General features: G+C 47.8%; 1 protein-coding gene across 1 annotated transcript in view; it reads left to right on the forward strand.

The window, feature by feature from the left end:
- ACADM (acyl-CoA dehydrogenase medium chain) overlaps positions 1-22,225 on the forward strand; it is a 214,251-nt gene that overhangs the window by 43,195 nt on the left and 148,831 nt on the right. Inside the window, exon 2 of the mRNA XM_086953883.1 lies at positions 14,816-14,918. Within this exon, the coding sequence (XP_086810009.1) occupies positions 14,816-14,918 (103 nt within the window). The remainder of the gene's footprint in view (positions 1-14,815; positions 14,919-22,225) is intronic.

Genomic DNA, 22,225 nt, shown 5'->3' on the forward strand with positions numbered 1-22,225 from the left:
GAAGGAGGTCATGAGGAGGAGGCAGAAGAGGAAGACAATGAAGAGTGCAATTGTCTTTGATTTGTGCAAGTTGTCAGTCTTTGGGTTTCTATACTGGGTATTTCCTGTTGCTTCCATCATCTTCTTGTCTGGCGCTTCCATCATCTTCTTATCTGGCGCTTCCATCACCTTCAAGGGGGCTCGGTAGTGGGCAGAACCACAGACTTCGTTTAGCTTCTCTCCCGGTAACCCTTGATTGTGTTTAGGTCACCGTTCTGAGATTTAACTTAGTCCGTGGCCTACTTAGCCGAAACTCCCTCCTTTCGACGCAGGAAATACCCTTCTCTGGATGGCACAGTGGGATCAGAGAATTTTGCAAGTTCGAGTGCCTCAGTATCGGGATAACAGTCCAATATCGGTCGGTCTTTGCTCAGGAGCTCTTCTTGGGCGCTGACGTTTTCTGTCGTGGCCAGGTTTGCAGAGACCTTCCGGCAATGATGTGCGTGCAGCCAGTGCTTCTTCCCCTCCACTCGAAGTGCCGTTCGGGTGGTAATCAGCACTTGCCAGGGGCCCGTCCACCGCGGTTCCAGACTCTTGGTCCGCTGGAAATTTCGTATCAACACGAAATCTCCCGGTTGGATGTCATGGCCGGGGCCCCTGGAAGCATCGGGGATGGCCTGCTGCACCTGTTGATGAATGACAGACAACGTTTTAGTTAATTTGCACAAATAATCAGATAGTAGGACGTCTGGGACGTCATGAATGGAGGTCGGTTTGGGAGCAGTCCAGAGATTCATCGGTCGCCCAAACACGACCTCGTAGGGGGTCAAATGGTGCTTGGTGGGAGTGGAGCGCATCGATAACAAGGCCAGTGGGAGGGCATCCGGCCAGTTAAGTCCAGTGGTGGCCACTATTTTTGACAATTTCAGCTTCAGTGTGGCATTATGGCGTTCCACTAGACCGGCGGATTGGGGGTGGAAGACCGCATGGAACCTTTGCTTCACCCCCAACCCCTTTAGGATTAGTTGGATGACCTCAGCTATGAAGTGGGGGCCATTGTCGCTCCATAGAATTCGACAAAGGCCATAGCGAGGGAAGAATTCCTTCAGTAGTACTTTGGCAGTAGTCATGGCAGTGTTGTCACGGGTTGGATAGGCCTCTACCCATTTGCTGAAGGCACATACGATGACTAGTACATACTTCAGGCTTTGGCATCTCTCTAGTTGGATGTAGTCCATCTGGAGGACCTCAAAGGGGTGATTGGGGGTCCCAAACCCTCCCCGTGGTACCACAGTTCCTTTCCCGGGGTTGTGTTGCAGACAGATAAGGCACTGCTGAACTAGGCGTCTGGCCGAGTCAGGGATTTTGTCGTTGTGCCAGACTTTGGAAATGAGTTCGATCATGGGTGCAGATCCTATGTGTGCGGGGGAGTGTGCCATCGTCAGTATGGGGATCAGATATGAGTCGGGCAGCAACCATTTGTTTGCATCCTTCGTTCGCCAGCAGCCCTCCTCATCCTTTAAACCCACCCTTGCCCACTTAGTCAGCTCGTGAGGGGTACTGGCCGACTGTATGTCTCTGATCATTACCCTTGTGTCACTCCATTTTTCTGCTTGTGACCTGGTCACATACATGCGTGTTACCGTCCTATTCTCAGCTGTGGTTCGTGCAGTGATGTCGGCCAATGCATTCCCTTGTCCGACTAAGTCTGTCACCCTTTTGTGTGCCTGACATTTGATCACCGCTAATCGTTTAGGGAGGAGAACTGCTTCAATCAGAGCGGAGACTAGATCTCCGTGGAGGATCGGGGTGCCGTGGGACGTCAGGAATCCCCTCTCCCTCCACAGGAGTCCAAAATGATGGACCACTCCGAAGGCATACTGGCTGTCTGTATATACGTTCGCGGTGGTCCCTGTGGCTATGATGCATGCTCGTGTGAGGGCTATCAGCTCTGCTGCCTGGGCAGATCGTTGTGTGATGCAGGCTGTCTCAACTACTGTTCGGGCTGTCGTTACTGCATAGGCAGCTGAAGTGGTGCCATCTGGGAGTTTGATGCATGAGCCGTCTACCCATAGCTCTCCATCGGGGTCAGAAAAAGCAGTGTCTCGGAGGTCAACCCTACTCCTAGTTTGTTCGTCCGTGAGGGTCACACAGTCGTGGATGGGAGGAATGTCGGGGTCATTTTCAGGCAGGGGTAACAATGTGGCAGGATTCAAAGTCGTGCATCTCTTTAGTGTGATGTGGGGTGCAAGCAGAGTCAACTCGTACCCTGTCAGTCGTGCGCTAGTCAGGTGTTGGGTCTTTGTCTGGTTCAAAAGGGTGTCGACTGCATGGGGTACTAATACTGTGAGGGAGTTGGAAAGTACGATTCCCTCGCTCTGACGGATAGAGACAGCAGCGGCAGCTACTGCTCGAAGGCAGGCAGGCAAAGCTCTGGCTACAGGATCAAGAGTGGCGGAGAAGTAGGCACAAGGGCGTTGCTTAGGACCAATTGATTGAGTTAGGACAGACAATGCACATCCCTCCCTTTCGTGGGTGAAGAGGGAGAAGGGTTTGGAGTAATCCGGCGTTCCGAGGACGGGTGCTGAGCAGAGTGCATCCCGTAATTCCTTAAAGGAGGCTTGACACTCAGTGGTCCAAGGAAGCGGGGAGGGGACATCTTTGGTCAGCAGGGCAAGTAATGGTTTCACAATGAGGCTGTAATTAGGCAACCACTGTCTGCAAAAAGAGGTTAGGCCAACCAAAGAGCGGACCTGCTTTTGTGTTTTTGGGATGGGGGTGTCTAGGATGGTTTGGATTCGGTCGGGTGTAAGTTTCCTCCCTTCTTTGGACAGAAGATGGCCTAGGTAAGTCACTTGTGGCTGGCAGAACTGTAACTTCTTTTTGGAGACTTTATGGCCATTTTCTGCAAGAAAGTGTAGGAGTTGGACGGTGGCTGTTGTTGCGAGCGGGGTGGTGTCGGCCGCCAAAAGGATATCATCGACATATTGGATCAACACCACTCCCTCTGGTAGCTGGAAGGCATCCAGCTGTCTTTTGAGGGCCTGGCTGTAAATGCTGGGGCTTTCAGTGTACCCCTGGGGAGCTCTACAAAATCGGTACGAGCGGGATTTTAAAGTGAAGCCGAAGAGATAACGGCTGTCTGGATGGATGGGGATAGAGAAAAACGCGTTCTTAAGGTCGATAACAGTGAAGGTGGTGGCAGTGGACGGGATGAGGGTCAGAATGGTGGTGATATCAGAGACTACAGGATATTGGGGTACAACCACTTTGTTAATCTCTCGCAAGTCGATGATGAAGCGGTACGCTTTCTCATCTCCTTCACCTTGCTTCTTAACAATAGGTAGGATTGGGCTGTTGCAGACTTTGCTAACCACCTCTTCAACCACTCCTGCATTTACCAGAGACTGAATGATCGCTACCAGTGCCTTCTCACCCTCTGGCGATATCCGATATTGCGGGAGTTTCGGGAGCATAGCGTCCTGTCGTACAGTTATGTGAATAGGATCAATCATCATTCGCCCCACATCAGAGTCATTTTTGGCCCATAGGTACGGAGGCAGGGTGTCAAGCAAGGACATGTCAGCGTCAGTTATGGAGCACATGTGTCGTGGGGGACGGGATCTGGACAGGTCTGGGTTGTCGTACAGGATGACTCGTATTCCATCTGGGGAACACCTAATGGTAGCTCGAAAATGTTTCAGTAAGTCAATGCCCATAATGGCGTCAGGGGAGTTGGAGGAAAGCAGAAATGTCGCGTCAGTGGTGTTGTTTTCCAGGTCAAAGGTAATAGGTACGGACAGGGGGTTAGTGGAGGGCGTTCCATCGAAACCTATCGACGTTATGTGTGAGCCAGACAAGGGTGCCCTTGGAATCAGTCGTTTTGATAACACACTACGTGTCGCCCCAGTGTCTACCAAGAATGGAGACTCTGTACCCAGGACCTTAGCGGTGACATAAGGACCTTGCTGGTCAACACAGAGCTCGACTGGATCCCTCCCTTGCCCCTGGCAGTCCTATGCAAAGTCGGGGGCATTTTCACCTTCGGACAGCTGATATTGGTTCTGTCGGGGACGGTCAAAGGTGTTCAGTCTCCCTGATCTGTCATTGTTGGTGTCGTTGGGGTTCCCTCGTCCCTGCACTCTATTCCTCGGACCACCTGCCACATCCCTGGAATCCCTATTTCTATTCATCTCTAGCAGAACCGGACACTGGGATTTCCAATGGCCGAACCCTTTGCAGAAGGCGCATTGGTCATTGCTAATGTCTCTTCGTCCAGTGTGGGGTGTTGGGGTGTGATCTCTGGGGGTGGTTGATTGGTAGTTCCCCCTTTGGTGTTCCCGTCCTACCGCTATACCCTGTATCTGGGCTATCATTACCCTTTCCTTTAAATCTTTCTTCTTTTTCTCGGACGCCCTATCATTCTCATTCTTTTGGTGCTCGTAATACTGAGCCATCTGAAGGATAGCTGCGGGTTTGGAGGCCCCCCAACTACTCTCACTCGTCTGCAGTTTTTGGGAGACTTCTTGTGTTAGGCCCTTTACATAATTTTGTACAAACAGGTGTTGTCCGGTTGCGGTGGTCATGTCTTGGCCACTGTAGTCGGAGAACACTGTCTCAAATCGGGAGAAGTATTCTGACACATCTTCCTGGGGTTTCTGTCGACAGGCCGTGACTATCGACCAGTCTACCTTTCTTTCCGGGATCAGTGTTTTTAACTTCTGAACTAGTTTGTCTGGGAGTTCCAGTATGTCTTTTACTGATTTCCTTCCAGGCTCTCTTTGTCCATCTAGTTTACCGAGTTGGTCCCAGGTATGTCCAAACAGATCCGTGTGGTCAGCCTTCCGGATTTGCTTCCACACGTCAGCTGGCAGGCATAACCCAAAGAACAAGTCAATATCTGCTAAAGTCATTATTGTCGAACCCAAGGCTGTGCCTAATTCGGTATAAAATGCTGTCGGGTTCTTTCTTAAATCGGGCAGAGTTTGCTTAAAGGTTAGGATATCTTGTCGGTCCCATGGTTGGTAAACCCAATTGTACACAACCCTCCCTTTTGCATTTTCATTATTAATATCATCGCTTGTTCCCTGGCCCCGTGGCGGGATCCAGTAAGGGGCCGCTTCTCTGATAGGCATCATAGTATTGGCTACTTCTACCGAGGTTGTTTCAGGGACCGTAACCTTGGCTTCTGGTTTCTGTTCCGTGAGGTGGCGGAAGACCTCAAGCATTTGCATGAAGAGCTCCGTCGCCTCACGTTCAGTCCCATCTCCAACATCAATCTTCCTATACAGCGTTGTTAGTTTAGCGGGACCCTTACTCTGATACCTATCTTCATATGCGTTCAGGGTGTAGTAGCTGAATCGCAAGATGAAATGCCGTCTGTGGCTGTCGGCATGTGAATTATATATGCTCATTGTATAATCTTCGCTCTCCCTTCGTTCTACTAATGTCTTTGCTATTTTGTCGATCCCATCCCGTTCATCTCTGCTCAACCTGTTTAGTCTGGCTGGTGATTGTTTGCTAGCCTCGGGATCGTCTGACGAAGTTGTTAATGTGGTTGGTGCGGAGGCCGTGAGGGCCGGTGCACTAGCGCCAAGATCGTTCTCGTTTGCACTTAGGGCCTGCGGGTGTTGTTGGCAGGGGGCATACGGCGGGGGCATGTAGATGATTGGGGGACCTAGTAGTAACTCATCATTCACCCGCTGTTTGGAGGGCAATTCAGGGTAGAGCGCAGAGGGGGTCCTAACAGGACATTGGCCTGTCGACCCTGATTCTTGGTTTTGCGTAGCTTCCTTTCTTTCTTTTATTTCCTCTTCTAGTTGCTTTGCGGCTAGGTGAGCTGCCTTTCGTAATTCTTTCCCTATTTTTGCTTCTTCTCTTTTCTTTCGTTGTTCCGTTTCTTTGCGCCACATGCCGATACTGTCGAGCCTAGTGGGCGTAGTTTTATTTTTCTGGAGCGCTATTTCTAATGTTTTTATTTTATTTTCATTAAAGGAACCTATCAGTGGCCACTGACTTTCAGGGTTCTTTTTTGTATATTTATGCCATAGTTTAGTGTAAGCTATAGCGACTAGTCCATACTTAGTGAACATGTCCTTATTAGGGGTGCCCTCCAGTGGAGCTGGATGGTTCATCTCTAATAAGCGGTCCGGGCTAAACAGGCTACCAACCAGTGGGGAGAAGATAGGCATGACGGATTACAACGGGGACAAAAGTCTGCACTACCTATCTTATCACGGCGGGCAAAGACTAGACAGAATATTTCTATTCTCCGTTGTTTGCCGGCGGTGAATACCTCAAACGAACCAATACCGAATAATCGGTCAATCAAAACAATTCAGTGGGGAGAATAAGTGGGCACGAAAAGTTATCGTTACCCACTCTTTCTCTACCTGCAAAGAGAGACCTTGTTCTTCCCTGTTTGCAGACAAAGAATCTCCAGACAATAATCCACGAACGACAGTTCGGGAAACAGTGGGGGAGGAAGATAGGCACGACGGATTACAACGGGGACAAAAGTCTGCGTTACCTATCCTTCACTGTTTGCAAAGAGAGAGCCTGTTGTTTTCTCCGTTTGCAGACAGCGAATCTCCAGAGGTTTCAACAAAGCGTAATACTAGTATTATCCAAACAAAACAATCTTTTCTCAATTCGTCGTGTTTACACGACCTTACCCGGACCGCATGGACGGTTTCCTGTCCTCTGGATCCAGCGCCCGATCGTCCTCTCTCCTTCGTGATGCCCGTGGCACTCCTGATGGTTCCCAGTCAGGACCGTAGATCACTCGAGAGAGGTCTGTTCAGAACTAGTGAAGGTCGGATGATCGGCTGTCAGACGAGGGTCTATCGGACACGAGCTCTTCCCGATCGTTGCAGTCGTTCACTCTGTCGTCGGGACCTCTCCCACTGGATCCACGTGTCGCTGATGGGCCCCACGCTTTGGGACGCCAATTGTGGAAAAAGGTAGGGCTAGGACCTTTCTCAAGATTTGCCCGGCGCTAACCGCCCTTGTACCATTCAAATTACCAAGCAATGAGGCAGGCGCCGGAGACCAGAAGGCAGGAAAACAGAAGTTTATTCCGACGGAGCAGAACACATCAGATCAGACAACAAGGTATCGTCTCGAGGTGCTCTAACAGCCTCTCGGAGGCCTGGCCTCTTATACACTGGTTTATGGCATGTGACCTTTCTTTATTACAATCAGAACTTTGTAAAGCAAGGAAAAGACATCCCCGTGATCCTTGTGTCAATCCCACCCCGATATACCTTCACAATAGAGGTCCTCAACCTGCTGATAAGAGGAGGGGGTCATCACGCAGCTGAGTGTTTCGCCAAGTCTTAAGGTGTGTGCGCCTGATCATATCCCAGGGGGTGGGGAGGCCCTGATCAACAGTGTGTCCTTTGAAGAGGGACGATTCCATACAATGAGAGGCAGTAAATGGTATCTCCCGGCTTAGGCAATGGCCTCGACCTGTGTGGACAGTCGGACACGGGGTGAGGGGCCATCAATGGAGTGGTATTCATGCTGCGTGGACAATCCAATGCGGAGGGAAGGTTTATCAACAGAGGGGCATTCATGGGAGGAGAGGAGGTGTTGGTCAGGCGCTGGCGTGACTCCCAAGGACAGGGTCATGCAGAAGGGTCATGCTCATGAGGGGGAGGGAAGGGGAGCCAGGGTGCGCGGAGGATGCTTGCTGGGTCAGAGGGGCGCGCTGGCCATCGATCGTGGACAGGGAGACCATGATATCTAAAATGGCTGCCGTGCAAGTAGTACATAGGTGACCTAAAATGGCTGCCGTGCACGTAGTACATAGGTGACAAGCTGGCGCAGGTGATGTTCAGATCGCAAACTAAAATTCCACAGGTGCAGTGAGGAAACACAACTGCATGCTCCGTCAAATCTATGGGAAAGTCATGGCTGCAAAGTTAAAGTTTAAGGACCCTTCTAGGAGGACTTCGAGCAAACCCTTCAGAACTTAAGAGTTTAAATAGCCACCCCACTCGGGGATACCGTAGTATCAGAGTTACCTATCCCAGGTAAGCCGGGTGCATAGGGCTGAAGTGGCGTCGGAAACTCTTGTTGTTCTGTATGGAAGGAAGTGAACAAGTAGTGCTGCCATGAAGGTGAAAAGGGTCCGGTGGAATCCAAGCCTGGATTCTGGATGGAAGGAACCTGAAAGCAGAGGGGACAGAGTGCTCGGTAGACAAATGCCCACTAATGTAGGGTGTTTCAGGTGCGAAGAAGGGATGCTTCTCTTTGCAGCCACGAGGTCCCGGAGGCGTCTAGGACGACAAGGAGCCGGAAGTGAGCTGTCCCACGACGGATGTCGAGTGCTGAGGGGTCGGCCTCCGGCGTCAGCAACAACAAGCCTTAGCAACAGCAACCCATTCAGGAGGGACAAACAGGTTACGGTGTGGACCAGCAAGGTCCAGGGGACTCGCCAAGCAATGGAAAGTCAGCGCACGTCTGGAGCAACCAGTAAAGCCCAAGAACAATCAAGATGACCCTCCAGGGGAACCACAGGCCTAAGGACCAGGAGTCCCAAGGGGACCTCGAGCAAGATTGCAAAGCACCAGCCCACGGGGCCCTCGGTGCGAGGAAGCATGAGTTCTTTGGTGCAAATTCTGTTCAAGGTCAGGACTACACGGAGTCCAGTGCACAAGCTCAGGAATTGCCAACAAGCATATGCACTTGCAATTGGACGCGATGCACAGGGGTTAAGGTTACGCAGCCCCCACGAGGGATACAAGCCTCAAACTCGGTGAGAGGGTAGATCGACCTTGGGGACCATTAAAGAGCCCACCTGTGTTGCTGAAATCTTCGGAAGCCGCAGGAGCTCAAGAGCAGCTACCGGTCAGTTGTGCTTTAGGTACCTGCGAAGCAGGGGAGTGACTCCTTCACTCCAAGGGAGATTCTTCTGTTGATGTAAGTGCTCCACAGGTCCTTCACAGAATCTATATGGATTTACGGCACCAACTCTGCTTCGGACGGAAAGGGGGACAAAGTCCAGCTCTGTCGAAGTTCACGGTGTCCAGATGGTCGAAGGCCAGTGGTTTCCTCTTGTAGAATCATGTCTTTGTAAAATCTAATGCCCAGTAGCCAGGCAACCCATTTTTTACCCAAGGGAGAGGGTTGGACAGATTCAGGTGACCCTCCTAGGGGAGGGGCAGGACAGAGGGGTGGCAACACCCATGTCCTTTGTCCAGTTTTGTGCCAGAGCAGAAGCCAACGGCTCCCAGAACTGGTTTGAGCTGAGCTATGCACAGGGACCCCAAATGTGCCCCCTGTGCAGACTTTCAGGCATTCTCAGAGTGCACCCACCCTCCTCCAATACACTAAACCCTGTCTGGGAGGTGGTCACACCTCCCCGTGAAAGGATGCCTATTGTACTGCCTTCCTTTGCCCGAGCTTACCCCAGCAGCTGGAGGGCAGAAATGTGTCTCTGGCTGGCAGCATCCATTTTGTGCTGTCCGGGTCGAGAAGGCTGGCACCGTGTAGACCGTTGACCCCACGAAGCTCGCTTCAAAAGGGTGGAATCATACCTCCCACACCAGTTACTGGTGTGGGAGGTATGATTCCAAGATGTTTGATACCAAATACGACATGTTTCTATGCATCTGTTTTGAGATCGCATTTACCGCAAGGTTATAATGCACCTCTACCTATATGTCCGGCTGAGTCACAGACAACCCGGGAGAATGGTCTCCGAAGGCTACAGAGGGGCTCTGATCATGCAGGGGAACGCTCTCACATAACACCCAGCACCCTGCCTTGAGGATTGATAAGGCCTGCTATAGGATGACTTATAACTGTTAAGTGTAGTGACCATTAGATATAGTGAACCTATATCTAAAGTAAGGGGTGCAAGCACCCTCTTACACAGGCTGCAGTAGCAGACCTAGAGTTCCATTTTCCATGGCCTCTAATGGGGGGCATATTACATGCTTCAGTCCATGGGAGGCCACTGGGGTACCTATGCTCTGGGTACATGGTGTACCATATACTAGGGACTTATAAAGGTACCCCAGTATCCAATCTGGAGAGTACCAAAGTAAATGTATGTCAATTTAAGGGAGAAAGCAGATAGGCTGGGGCCTGATTAGCAGGATCCCAGCAAGACTAGTCAAAATGGTGAGACCGCAAGCAAAAAAGTGGGGGTAACCATAAGAAGCAAATCCTACAGGCACAGTCCATGAACATGTGGTGGGGGAGGGTGTGGTCATCTACACCATAGAGACATTAACGGCAATCATCAGGGATAGGGTGGCCAAATTCGATACAACCTAGCGCCCATTCACTACATATATATGGAGACAACAGAAGGAGGGTAGACTCTGCCTGACTATGTCTAGAACATTGTTAGTGGCTGATATTCATGTTATGTCCCCTGTAGACTAATGGAGTGGCTCGCCAAGGGACCCACATTCTGAATGATAACCTTACACTCCCATGCCATACCAAGAGGGGATTTGGGCCATATTTCCTCCCTCTTATTTTTGTTTTTCATTCCTTATCTTGCATGTCTGTAAAACGGGGAATTCTTACCATCTTACCTCATCTACAGGCCTCCAGGTACCCTCACTCAATTCAGTGATGACATCACGGACTTCGTCAGCCCACATGCCCTCGCCTCCGAGAACTACATTCTTTTAGGAGACCTCAACTACCACCTTGAAAACAAACACAACAGCAACACCACCACCCTTCTGGACAACATGGCCAATCTCGGACTCAAACAACTTGTTGACACCCCCACCCATACAGCCGGACACACGCTCGACCCTATCTTCACCTCCAGCAAACACATCTCCTTCGATCGCACCACAGCTCTCCATTGGACGGATCACTGCTGCGTTCACTTCAGCTACAAAACCACCCTGAACCACAATCGCCCACAACCTATTCCTATGAGAAACTGGAACAAAATCACCTCCGATCAAGTCCTCACATAACTCAACCTAAACCCTCCCGCCCTCTCATTGGACCCAAACCAAGCGGCCACCAATCTCAAGCAATGGATTACCCACAGTGCTGACGAATTAGCACCCCTGAAAAAGCACCAGATCAAATCAACGAGCAAAAAGACTCCCTGGTTCAATGATGACCTTAAAAAATCCAAGAAGCTATGCCGCACCCTGGAGAAAACATGGAGAAAAAACCCAACCACCGACAACATGGCCACCCTCAAGGCAGCCACCCGCAAACACCACCAACTGATTCGATCCGCCAAGAAATCAGCACTCAAGGATCGTCTCGACAACAACACTCACAACAGCAAGGAACTTTTCAACATTCTCAAAGAATTCACCAACCCCACCGCAGCATCTAGCGACATCATTCCCTCCCAAGACCTCTGCGATGCGCTATCCTCCTTCTTCTACAACAAAATTGCCGACATTCACAACAGCTTCGAGAATACTCCCAGCGATCAACCCTCCCCACCCCCCTCAGATCCCGCTCCGCCAACTAACAACCTTAGCGCCTGGAACCCAATCACCACTGAAGACACCATCCGCCTAATGAACTCAATCCACTCTGGCTCGCCAACCGACCCCTGCCCCCACCACATCTTCAACAAAGCTGACTCCATCATCGCACCCCATCTCCGGGACGTCATCAACTGCTCGTTCAACTCGGCCACCTTCCCAGAAAGCTGGAAACTTGCCGAACTCAGCGCCCTTCTGAAGAAATCCACAGCAGACCCCTCCGAACTTAAAAACTACCGACCCATATCCCTCCTCCCATTCCCGGCCAAAGTCATTGAGAAAGCCGTCAACAGCCAGCTCACCGCCTTCCTTGAATGCAACAACCCCCTCGATCCATCTCAATCCGGGTTTCGAGCCAAACACAGCACCGAAACCGCCCTCATTGCAGCGACCGACGACATCCGAACACTTCTGGACAACGGAGAAACAGTGGCCCTCATTCTACTCGACCTCTCCGCCGCTTTCGACACAGTCTGCCACAGCACCCTTACATAACGCCTTAGCAACATCGGCATACAAGGAAAAGCCTTGGACTGGATCATCTCATTCCTCGCCGGTAGAACTCAAAGAGTCCGACTTCCCCCATTCAACTCAGTGGCCACTGAAGTCATCTGTGGTGTACCTCAAGGATCTTCACTCAGTCCCACCCTCTTCAACGTTTACATGAGTCCACTCGCTTCCATCGCACGTCAACACAACCTCAACATCATCTCTTACGCCGACGACACCCAGTTAATCCTCTCTTTCACCAAAGACCCCAACACCGCCAAAACCAATCTCCACGAAGGCATGAAAGAAGTAGCCGAATGGATGAAACCTAGCCGCCTCAAACTCAACTCAGACAAAACGGAGGTGCTCATCCTAGGATCTTCCCCCTCTGCCTGGGACGACTCTTGGTGGCCTTCCGCTCTGGGCACAGCACCCACACCCACAGACCATGCACGCAACCTTGGCTTCATCCTAGACTCCTCTCTCTCGATGTCCAGACAAGTCAACGCAGTCTCATCCTCCTGCTTCAACGTACTTCGCATTCTCAAAAAGATCTTCCGCTGGATCCCCCTCGAGACAAGAAAGACTGTCACCCACGCACTGGTGACGAGTCGACTGGATTATGGTAACACACTATACTCCGGAATCACAGCAAAATTACAGAAAAAACTCCAACGCATCCAAAACGCATCAGCGAGACTTATATTAGACATCCCTCGCCAAGATCACATCACCGGTCACCTAAAAGACCTCCACTGGCTTCCCGTCAACAAAAGAATTACATTCCGCCTTCTCACCCACACACACAAGGCCCTCTACAATCTTGGACCTGAATGCCTCAACACTCGACTGTCCTTCTACAAACCCACCCGCCAACTTAGATCGTCCAATCTAGCCCTCGCCGCAGTCCCGCGCATCCGAAAATCCACCATGGGTGGCAGATCCTTCTCCTTCCTTGCTGCCAAGACCTGGAACTCACTCCCCACTCACCTTCGCCTTACTCAGAACCACATCTCCTTCAGAAAAGAACTTAAAACCTGGCTATTCGACAAATAATGAACCCCCTCACCAAGTGCCTTGAGACCCTCTGCGTGAGTAGTGCGCTATACAAATGCCCGAACTTGAACTTGAACTTACTTGTATGTGAACATTACCCCCAAGGTTTTTGTAAACATTGAATTTTCACTGGAACCGTACTATGTATTATTTTAATTTGTTGAAATGCAAAATAAAGGTGTTAAGAAAAAACAAAAAAAAAAAAAAACATACAGAATTAATTGGATCCAAATCCAAAAGTCAAGACTGAAATACATTTACCTGGGTGACCTGCCATGAGTTAGCCATTCTTTTTCATTGTTCTACCAAATAATAAAATTAAGTTCATGTCTTCAATCCTGTTGTCAATGAACAAGGTCAGGATTGGATCTTCTTCCTGGTTTAATACATGTACGTTACAGACCAGTCCATCAATAAGCTGGGCACACATTAATTCATAAACCGAAGATCAATTCCTTAAGGCTTTATTTCAGCAAGAACTAGTGCAACCTCTGTGTTGATGAACCTTGAACTACTTTACTGAAGATGGTACTCCCTTCTCTAACCCGTTAGAGGCTACTAGCAATAATCTTTTGACAAATAGTTATTCCACCAAAATAGTTTAAAGCGCGCTCCCTATTCAAGCCAGCTCACCTCTTCCATGAAAAGAACATGGGGAGCACCTGATAAAGCCCAATCGACCAGGTGATACAGGACGTATTACACTCAGAAGGCATTGATACTACTAAAGGAGCATATTTCTTGATTTTAAAGGTGAATCTCTTATCTACTACCAGTAGCTCAAATAATTTTGCAAAGAAAAGGAATAGTAGGTATTACAAAGGAGTCGATCTACTGATGTTCCAAATTAACTTAGCACTAAACAAGATGTCTGTTTTTAATTTAATTCATCTCCCATGGCGGCATTAATTAGTCCACGTATATAAGCATTATAGCTGCTATGCCACCTCGCTGCTCTTTTGGAATGTCTATAGCCAATAAATATACTACTGCTTTAGGTTTCTGAAAACAAATTCCCTGTTGTATTTTCCGAAATGCATTTCACTCATGTGAATCCTCAGATGTGTGGAAGGAGAGAGAGCATAAGACCGTTGTCTAATACAAAGTTCAACATAAATACAAAAATAATGTTCTAGAAGAAATTTGTTGGATATAGGATTTCAAATGTGTCTTACTTGCCAACATGTCAACAAGTTAGATTTTTAAAACCATGCCAAAAGGATCTGGAAAACAGAAAGTTCGGTAAAATGCATTGTTTTCCAAATACCAATCCCTCAGTTAAACCTGGAGGCTTTTGTGCCAACAACAAGGCCTGGAATTAAGGAAAACTTTTAGAAACTGACGCAATGGTGCTGATTTACAGTTTTCCCCCTAATACTATAGGTGCCTAGGGGATCACTTCTAATTGCCTCTGAATTCTGCATTTGGGAAATATCAATACAGCTGGTATCTTCAGTCGTGCGTTTGGTATCACCGACAATGAGGTATCTAGGACTCGTGATGTGGGCATAGCTGGAGGCTTCCACCCACTTACATTTTGTGTTGTTTACTGGCACCCTACATCTCTTAATCCCGCCAGACCTGGTGCTTGAATCAGTTTACGACATTGTGTAGGGAATGTGTAATGGTTCATCTGCACTACGCATGTTTTCTGTGTAGTCTGTGCATTGTCTCTTGTAGTGCTTCCATGTTGTTTATGATTCAGACCTGTCTCCTCATTAACCCCATTAGTCTTAGGGAGGCCCAGCAAATGACCGCAGTAGTCCTAAACTGTATATTTTGAAACTGTGCTTGTTATTTTGTAGGTGCTGAAAGGCATTGTACGGACTAGTTGGAGAGCACAGTCCACTTCTCCTCAATTAGATGCAGCTTCTCAAAGCGATCATTCAGGAACCGGCTTTAATTTCGGTAAGTATGAAGCGGTCTAAAAATTGATTTCATGAAGGAGTCTGTTAGAGCAACATTTACTGCCTGAAAATAGCATACTCTACAATTCTTGGAACAGAGTATGAAGTTGTTAGTATAAAGAAAAAGCCTCTTCGTTGTCAGTCATAGTTAGTGAGAGAAGAGCTGCTGCCTCTTAATTCGAGCCCTTCAATATCATTCTGGACTTTACCCCTGAACATAACCTATGTTTTATAATTTTCACGCATCATTACCAGCTAAACCTCTAATCGCGCTCTAATTTGTTCGTACCATGTTAGATTAGTATTCCTAAATTATATCTGAGTTCTTTTTGGTTCTGTGGTCCATAGATTCTTAACATTTTGACTTCTGTCACTCCCCTCCCCACCACCCCAACGTAATCATTACCAGAACCCCCACTGAATCATTATTGGAATCCAGGGATCCCCACTGAGTCATTACAGGAAGTAGGGGACCCCGGCCAAACTATTTTCAATGATTCAAAGTGCAAAACAATACACAAAAAACATCAATCCTCAAACAAATACACAAAAGATGAAATCTAATATAGTTCACTAACAAATATTTTAATATAACAAAATTGCAGGGGCAGTAGGGAGCATTTCTCGTCATCCATACTAAATTTTGTCTGATGCCCTTGCACTACTCCCACAAATCAATCTGAGGACACTAACTTAATTTTTAGCCTCCAATTCCGTTTCATTTACAGAATGGTTTAAAATTTCCAACTGTACATTTTGCTTCTTTATTTGTATACACTTAATCTGTTAATCATTTAATTTTCGAATCCGTTGCAGACCCCTTGAGTAGGCTTCGGCAGGGGTCCCTGGACCACCAGTTTAGAACCACTGCTGAAGAAAATCTAAACTGACCAGGAAAGCTGTCGTTATCAAATTTATTTCTGTTTTTCAGTATGCATACCTTGCCTCTGGATGTGTTTACCTGCAAATACAATATCTTGTGCCTCTTCACAGTTAAACCTGTATGCCTAGCTAAACCATACCTCGTTGAAAAAAATCACTAGAAAAAAACCAGCAGGCAAAACAGCCTCCTCTGTATTGGACTCCTATAAGACCGCCCCACTATCTGAGAAAACCCAGAAATTTAGATTGAAGGTTTGGACTTTGAAGCAATTAGGTTCATGTTCAACATCGCATCAAAAGGAGCAATTCACAAACGTATTTTCGGCCACAAACATAGGCCTACTGGTGATCTAATTTTTAAATTCCTATAAGTAGAACATTTGCACCTGTATGTTGGAGAGCGGATACATGACAGATTTTTCATGTTTCTGTCAATTAGTCCAATAGAGTTTACGATGCAAAAAAATAAATTATAAACCCATTATGAATCACCATGGACAAAGTCTAACTTTTTCATTCTTATAAGCAGGTTGAGAGGTGGGACCATTTGTAATGTAGAATTTTGCTGCCAAAACTCTGCAGTTTTCAAAATCCTATAGTTTTCTATCTCAGAGTTCCCCTTTTCTAAAAGGTTTTCTGAATAGCAAAATGGAGCTACCAACCCATACTGAATCAGAAGTTAGAAGTAGAACGTAAGAACTTGCCTTCCAAATTGCGATTCAGTATGAAAAATATCAATGCTTTGCAATCATAATTGCATTCATGGACCATTGATCAGTCACCGACTACCAAGTTGGGGGGTGGGGGGGGGGGGGGGTAATTGATTTGCAAAGGATTCCTTTTTTACCCCTTCTCCTTGTTAAATCAGGGTGGCAGCCCAGAGGAGCATGCACTGGGCCAGAATAAAAAAGATAAAACAGTTTTACAATGCAGTTGAAGGGATGGTGGTCTGTTGCCCCTTGCAGGACATCCTCCTTATGATTGTAGCCAAATTGTAACCTGCCTAATGTATACTATGTAGTTTGGTCATTCTGCGCCTTCCCTCCCCCCTCCCAACCACCGCGCACCTCCTTATTTTGAGAAAAGATCTTAGAAATGGGTTGGATAAAAAAAAAAATTGTTCACAAAAAGTTGGTGTAAAATTTGCTGTCAAGATTTTGGTACACTAGACCCTTGGTTCTAGCTGCAGTGTTGATTTTTCCTCTCCTCTATGAGGGCATCTTGGGATTTGGATATAAATAATTTGTAATTTTATTCTCATTTCACGTAAAACTCCTATGTTTCCATGGTAACTAAGGTACGGAAAAGCACACATGACATAGAAAGCTGGAACCTAATAAAAGAAATTCAGTTTTCAACAAAATTTTAATTTAGGCTGATCACTGAAATCGTATCATTAAACCAGGTTTATTTGATAAAATCATCAAACGGGACAGAACATAGCCCTTTCTCTAAATTGTGCCTCTTACAACCCCTGTTAGAAAATTTGGTTTTAATGTCTCTTCTGATGCTTGAGTTTAAAATGTACAATGATGAGGAATGTTTTACAGCTACATTGTTAATCTCCATCTGGCATAAAAAAATCAATTGAAGTATTTGGAGTAGAACATCTCCTTTTGAAATTCCTACTGTTGTATGCAGGTTTTTAAGCCATAAGGCTCCGATCCATGTTTACTAACCATTCTGCCTCTGTTGTGACCTCTTAGCTATCCCACGGTCTAGCTACATCACTGTTTGACACTTTTAACCCAAGTCGCGAACTGGTATAATATTGTGACAGTGCAGTTGTAATCCATATTCCCAGAATAAATAATTTTGCCCTTCTATCTGCTTATTTTCCATTATTTTAGTTAGGTAGTTGATAGCGCTTTCTGAAAATCCTCGTAACTTTGGCAGACTTATATGGTGCGGAATTAAATTCCCACTTGACCGCAACTTCTAAGGCGGAGGTCAGAGTTGACCATCCACAGTGATTGGGAATATTATATGCTGTTCGATTGCTAAAGGAATCCTGCTATGATGGCTGCCTTCCACAAGTACCACAAATCTTCAGTGGCTCCCGAAACGGCTCGTGAGTGGGGGGGGACAGTGGGGGAGGGGTTGAGGGGGGGCTTGAGTGCACCTTTAAAAAAGAAAAAAATGTACCTTGCGTCGGCCCGACTGAACAACCACAATGCTGCAATTCAGTGTTGTGATTCATTAGCACCCAGGCTTCCCTGACCAACCATCACCGCTGCAATGTAGTGCTGTGATTGGTCAGGGGCGTCTGGGTGCTTCGCAATCACAACGCTGCAATGCAGCGTTGTGATTGGTCTGAGCGATGTAACAAAGCGCTCAGCCAGGGGCTGAAGGGGTGAGCATGTCTCCATGCTGGCTGTACTGCAGCCTGCATGGAGAACAGGGAAAGTGCACAAGACCGGCGTGGTCTGCCCGAGAGGGCTGACCCAATAGTCATTGCACACTTAGAAGTGGGCAAATCACTCCTCCCCTGCTCCCAGAGCACAGCAGCCCCATACTCCCGCCCACAAAGCAGCACGAAGAATAAAATATCTCCGCTATTATAATTTTATGTTTCGTGCTTTGCACTACTCAAAAGCAGTGGGGCGATGGTCCTCCACCATAGCGGAGGATCCACCACTGAGTACCGCTGTATTCTATATTGGCACCTGAAAACACCTCTGCAACAAAACAACGTAAAGCTAAGGGAAAGATGGTTTCAAGGAAGGGTGGGGGGATGCCATGCATGGCTTGGCGCCAATGGAGTAGGGAGCACTAACCAGTGCTTCTGTCGGTGAAGCCCTATCCAGTGCCATCCTGACGAAATGCGATGGACTCTGGCGTCATAACAGCTCTAAAAGACCTTCAGTACCTGGGGATGCCATTGTTAAGCTGAAGAAGGACATCAAAACGACGATTGAGAGGTCAGTCGTTTAGGCGGCCGCAAATCTCTGCTAGGCTGTAAGCCACATTGCATGGGAGAGAACCCAACATTGCGGCCGAGGGGGCAGCTCAGATCCTGCCGGAGGTTGAGCCACAAGTATTACCAGACAGCGGTGAGGAGCAGGAGAGCACTACTGTCCGGGAGGCTTCAGTGTTGTGGCTTGTGGACCCAACTGGGTCATGGGCCAGCAGTAGCACAGCACTGGAAGAGAGCGGGGAAGGAAATGAGCAGGCTCTGGCGTACAGGAACTTCACCTAGGTGACATGCATCCAAAGGGGGCACTCGGGGGTCAGCCGGACGTGGAGAGCTGGCGTAACTGCTGGTAAATGGTGGCCCACAGCTAGACCCGACCATGTAGGATGATGGAGAGGAGGGCACTTCAGGTACGGTGCCCAGGCGTGGGTCCCGTACTCTCCATGCCACTGGAATCAAGCTATCCTGGCTGAAGAGGGATGAAACCCCGAAACCGGTCCTAGGATGCTTGCTTCCAGTCCAGGGAGAACCAGGCTTGGCAGTTCGGGCTGGACTGTTCCCATGAGGCACTGGGTCAAGACTGATTTGCATATGGCTGGGTTCAAACTGGAATGGCATGGTGAGCAGAAAAACATTGGATTTAGGCCCAGATCTCTGTACTGGGGTGAATGTATGACATTGTTCTGCATTTTGTCCTTCAACTGTTATTTTTGCATTCAGGATTGCATAGGCCTGCTAGAAGGGTGACTTATAGGTTTTAAGTGCAGTGACCCTAGCTATAGGAAACCTGTATCTTTAGTAAGTGGTGAAAGCACAAATTTACATAGGCGACAATGGCAGGCCTGTAGTTCCACTTTGAAGGGTCTCTCATGGGTGGCATAATGCATGCTTCAGCCCATGGGAGACCTCTGGGGTACCTATGCCCTGGGTACATGGGTACCATATATGAGGGACTTATAAGGGTACCCTAGTATCCTATCTGGGGAGGTTCTTAAGTACTGAACATAACAATTTAGGGAGAAAGCAGATAGACTGGGGTCCTGATTAGCAGGATCCCAGTCAGACTAGTCAAAAACAGCAGCACATCAAGTAAAAAAACAAGGTAACCATAGGAGCAGATCCTTCTTTCCTAAAGTAAATTATCCACATAGCTCTCTTACAAGAGACTCACCTGCTAGCCAAGGAGGGGTCAGGCTTATCACACAACCTACTATGCATATGCCAGAGGAGCACTGGATTGGATTCGAGTGGGTGTCCTCTTCCAGCACATGGGGGATTTAATAGACCCAGAGGGTAGACACTTACTGGTGATGGGCAGACTAGACGGCCAAGATGAGGCTATAATAAATGTGTATGGTCCCAATGTAGAGCAAGGCACTTTCTTGACAGGGCTATCGAGACCCTTGCCCCATATCTGATCCACTCAACTACTATGGGGGGAGACTTTAACTGATCACACTCCCAATTGAGAAAATCACCGGCACAGCGGATGGCACCTACATTTAAGGACTGGTAGGCAAGATTGGCGGGTTAATAGATACATGAAGAAAAACATCCACAGCTCCAAGTTTACTCCTTCTCATGGATACATGAGCTGCACGTATGCCTAGACACATTTCTATGCACCCCCAGCACAGACCGCCTAGTGTCCAACTTAGAATTCTTGAAACATATGCTGTCTGACCATAATCCAGTCCTTTTGCAGCAGAGGCGGGACAGTCCCCCACCCTCATATTTCTACCTTGCACTCAAGCCAGAATCCCTGGAAGACCAGGTAGACCTAGAGGAGATTAGGGAGAATATCTTACAATATTTTACAGACAATACTGACAGGGCATCTTCCTCCAAGCTGGAGTGGGATGCCTTCAAGATGGTGATTAAGGGCCGTTGCATAGCCAGGTCGATGAAGGGGAAGGAAAACTGTTAGCGGAGGTAGAAGAGGAGGAACAGGAATTGAGGGACCTAGAAAAACAGACCGAGGCACCCAGAAATGCAGAGACCTTAATGGAGACTAAAGAGCATGGCAGTCCAGAGCGAGATCTGCGATGCTTTGATTACAAGCTCTACATGGAGCAAGCTCTTGTCGAGAGGGACCTCACTGGATCCTTATTATCTTGGCAAGCAACCCCCAAAAAAGTGCGGCTTGGCCATTGTCTAAATTGAAGACTGGGAGGGACTTTTAAGTGTAGGTATGTTATGTTAAAAGTATTTGTAGAGTGCACGTTCACCATTCGGTTTCATGGCACTTTATAAAGAGGGGTGGTCAGCTGCTGTTTAGATCATTCATTCATATGCCTGAGAAAAACAAGTTTTTAATTGTCTCCTAAAATGAGAGTAGCATGTAGAAGATCTGATGTTAAAAGGAAGTGAATTCCAAAAGTTGGGGGCCTATACCATGAAACGGGATCCGCCAAGTCTTTTCTGTTTAAAAGTGGGGTTGGCCAACAGGATCTAGTGGGATGACCTAAGGCCCTGGACAGGGGCATACCTCTGAATGAGGGTGAAATACATTCCAGGCATTCCAGAGATTTAAATATAAGGCATCTCACCTCAAATGCACAGCGTTGAGTTACCAGGAGCCAATGTAATTTCCTCATGAAGGGAGTGACGTGGTGCCATTTCGGCTGGTGATAGATCAGTCTCGCTTCCTGAGTTTTGCACTAGTTGCAGTCTTTTCATTAATTACCCTGGGAGGCCAAAGAAGGTAGAGTTAGCCTAGTCATGATGTGCAATTACCAAAGATAGGATGATCTGAATAACCACTTTCGTTGTGAGGAATCTACTGATTTACCTGATCTTCCGAAGTTGAAAAAAGCAGGACGAGACTACTTTTCCGATCTGGGTCTTCAGTGTGAAATCCCTATCAATTGTGACACCAAGGCTCTTGGCTGAGGAGGAAGGATGTGGTGGCCAAAAGTTTGAGGTCCAGGGATTCCGGGAACCACCGGTTAGGTCAGTTCTGTTTTTATCAGGATTTAATTTTAAGTTGTTATTATTCATCCAATTGCGGATGTGTAACAGTGGTCTGAAAATTCAGGATAGAGTCTGGGGTGTTTACGATGGTGAAAATCAGTGTCAGATCATCTGCAAGGTTGAATGTACACATCTTACTTTCACCCAGGGACTGAATAGGAGGAAGGGGATACAAATTAAACAGGTGCGGGGACAGAGAGGAACCTTGCGGGACCCCACAGGTTTGTTCAACTCTGGGAGCTATGTATTGGGAGAGGCGAACTGATTGGAGGCGGTCATCTAAAAAGGATGTCCGCCATTGGAGGGTGGAACCCTAGACCCCTGCGTCCCTGACACGGTTCATCAGGATTTTATGGCCGACCGTGTCAAAGGCGGCTGAGATGTCTATGAGCACTAGGGCCTGGGTGGTACCTTTTTTCAGCCTCTTTCCTTATTTCATCCAATACAGTCAGGATTACCATCTCAGTAGAGTGAGGGGGCAAAAGCTTGCTTGGTGAGGATGTAAACATTGAGATTGTTCAATGAAAGAGCAGAGACAG

This window comes from Lissotriton vulgaris, chromosome 1_1 (assembly GCF_964263255.1).
Source record: "Lissotriton vulgaris chromosome 1_1, aLisVul1.2, whole genome shotgun sequence".
Classification (NCBI taxonomy): Eukaryota; Metazoa; Chordata; class Amphibia; order Caudata; family Salamandridae; genus Lissotriton; species Lissotriton vulgaris.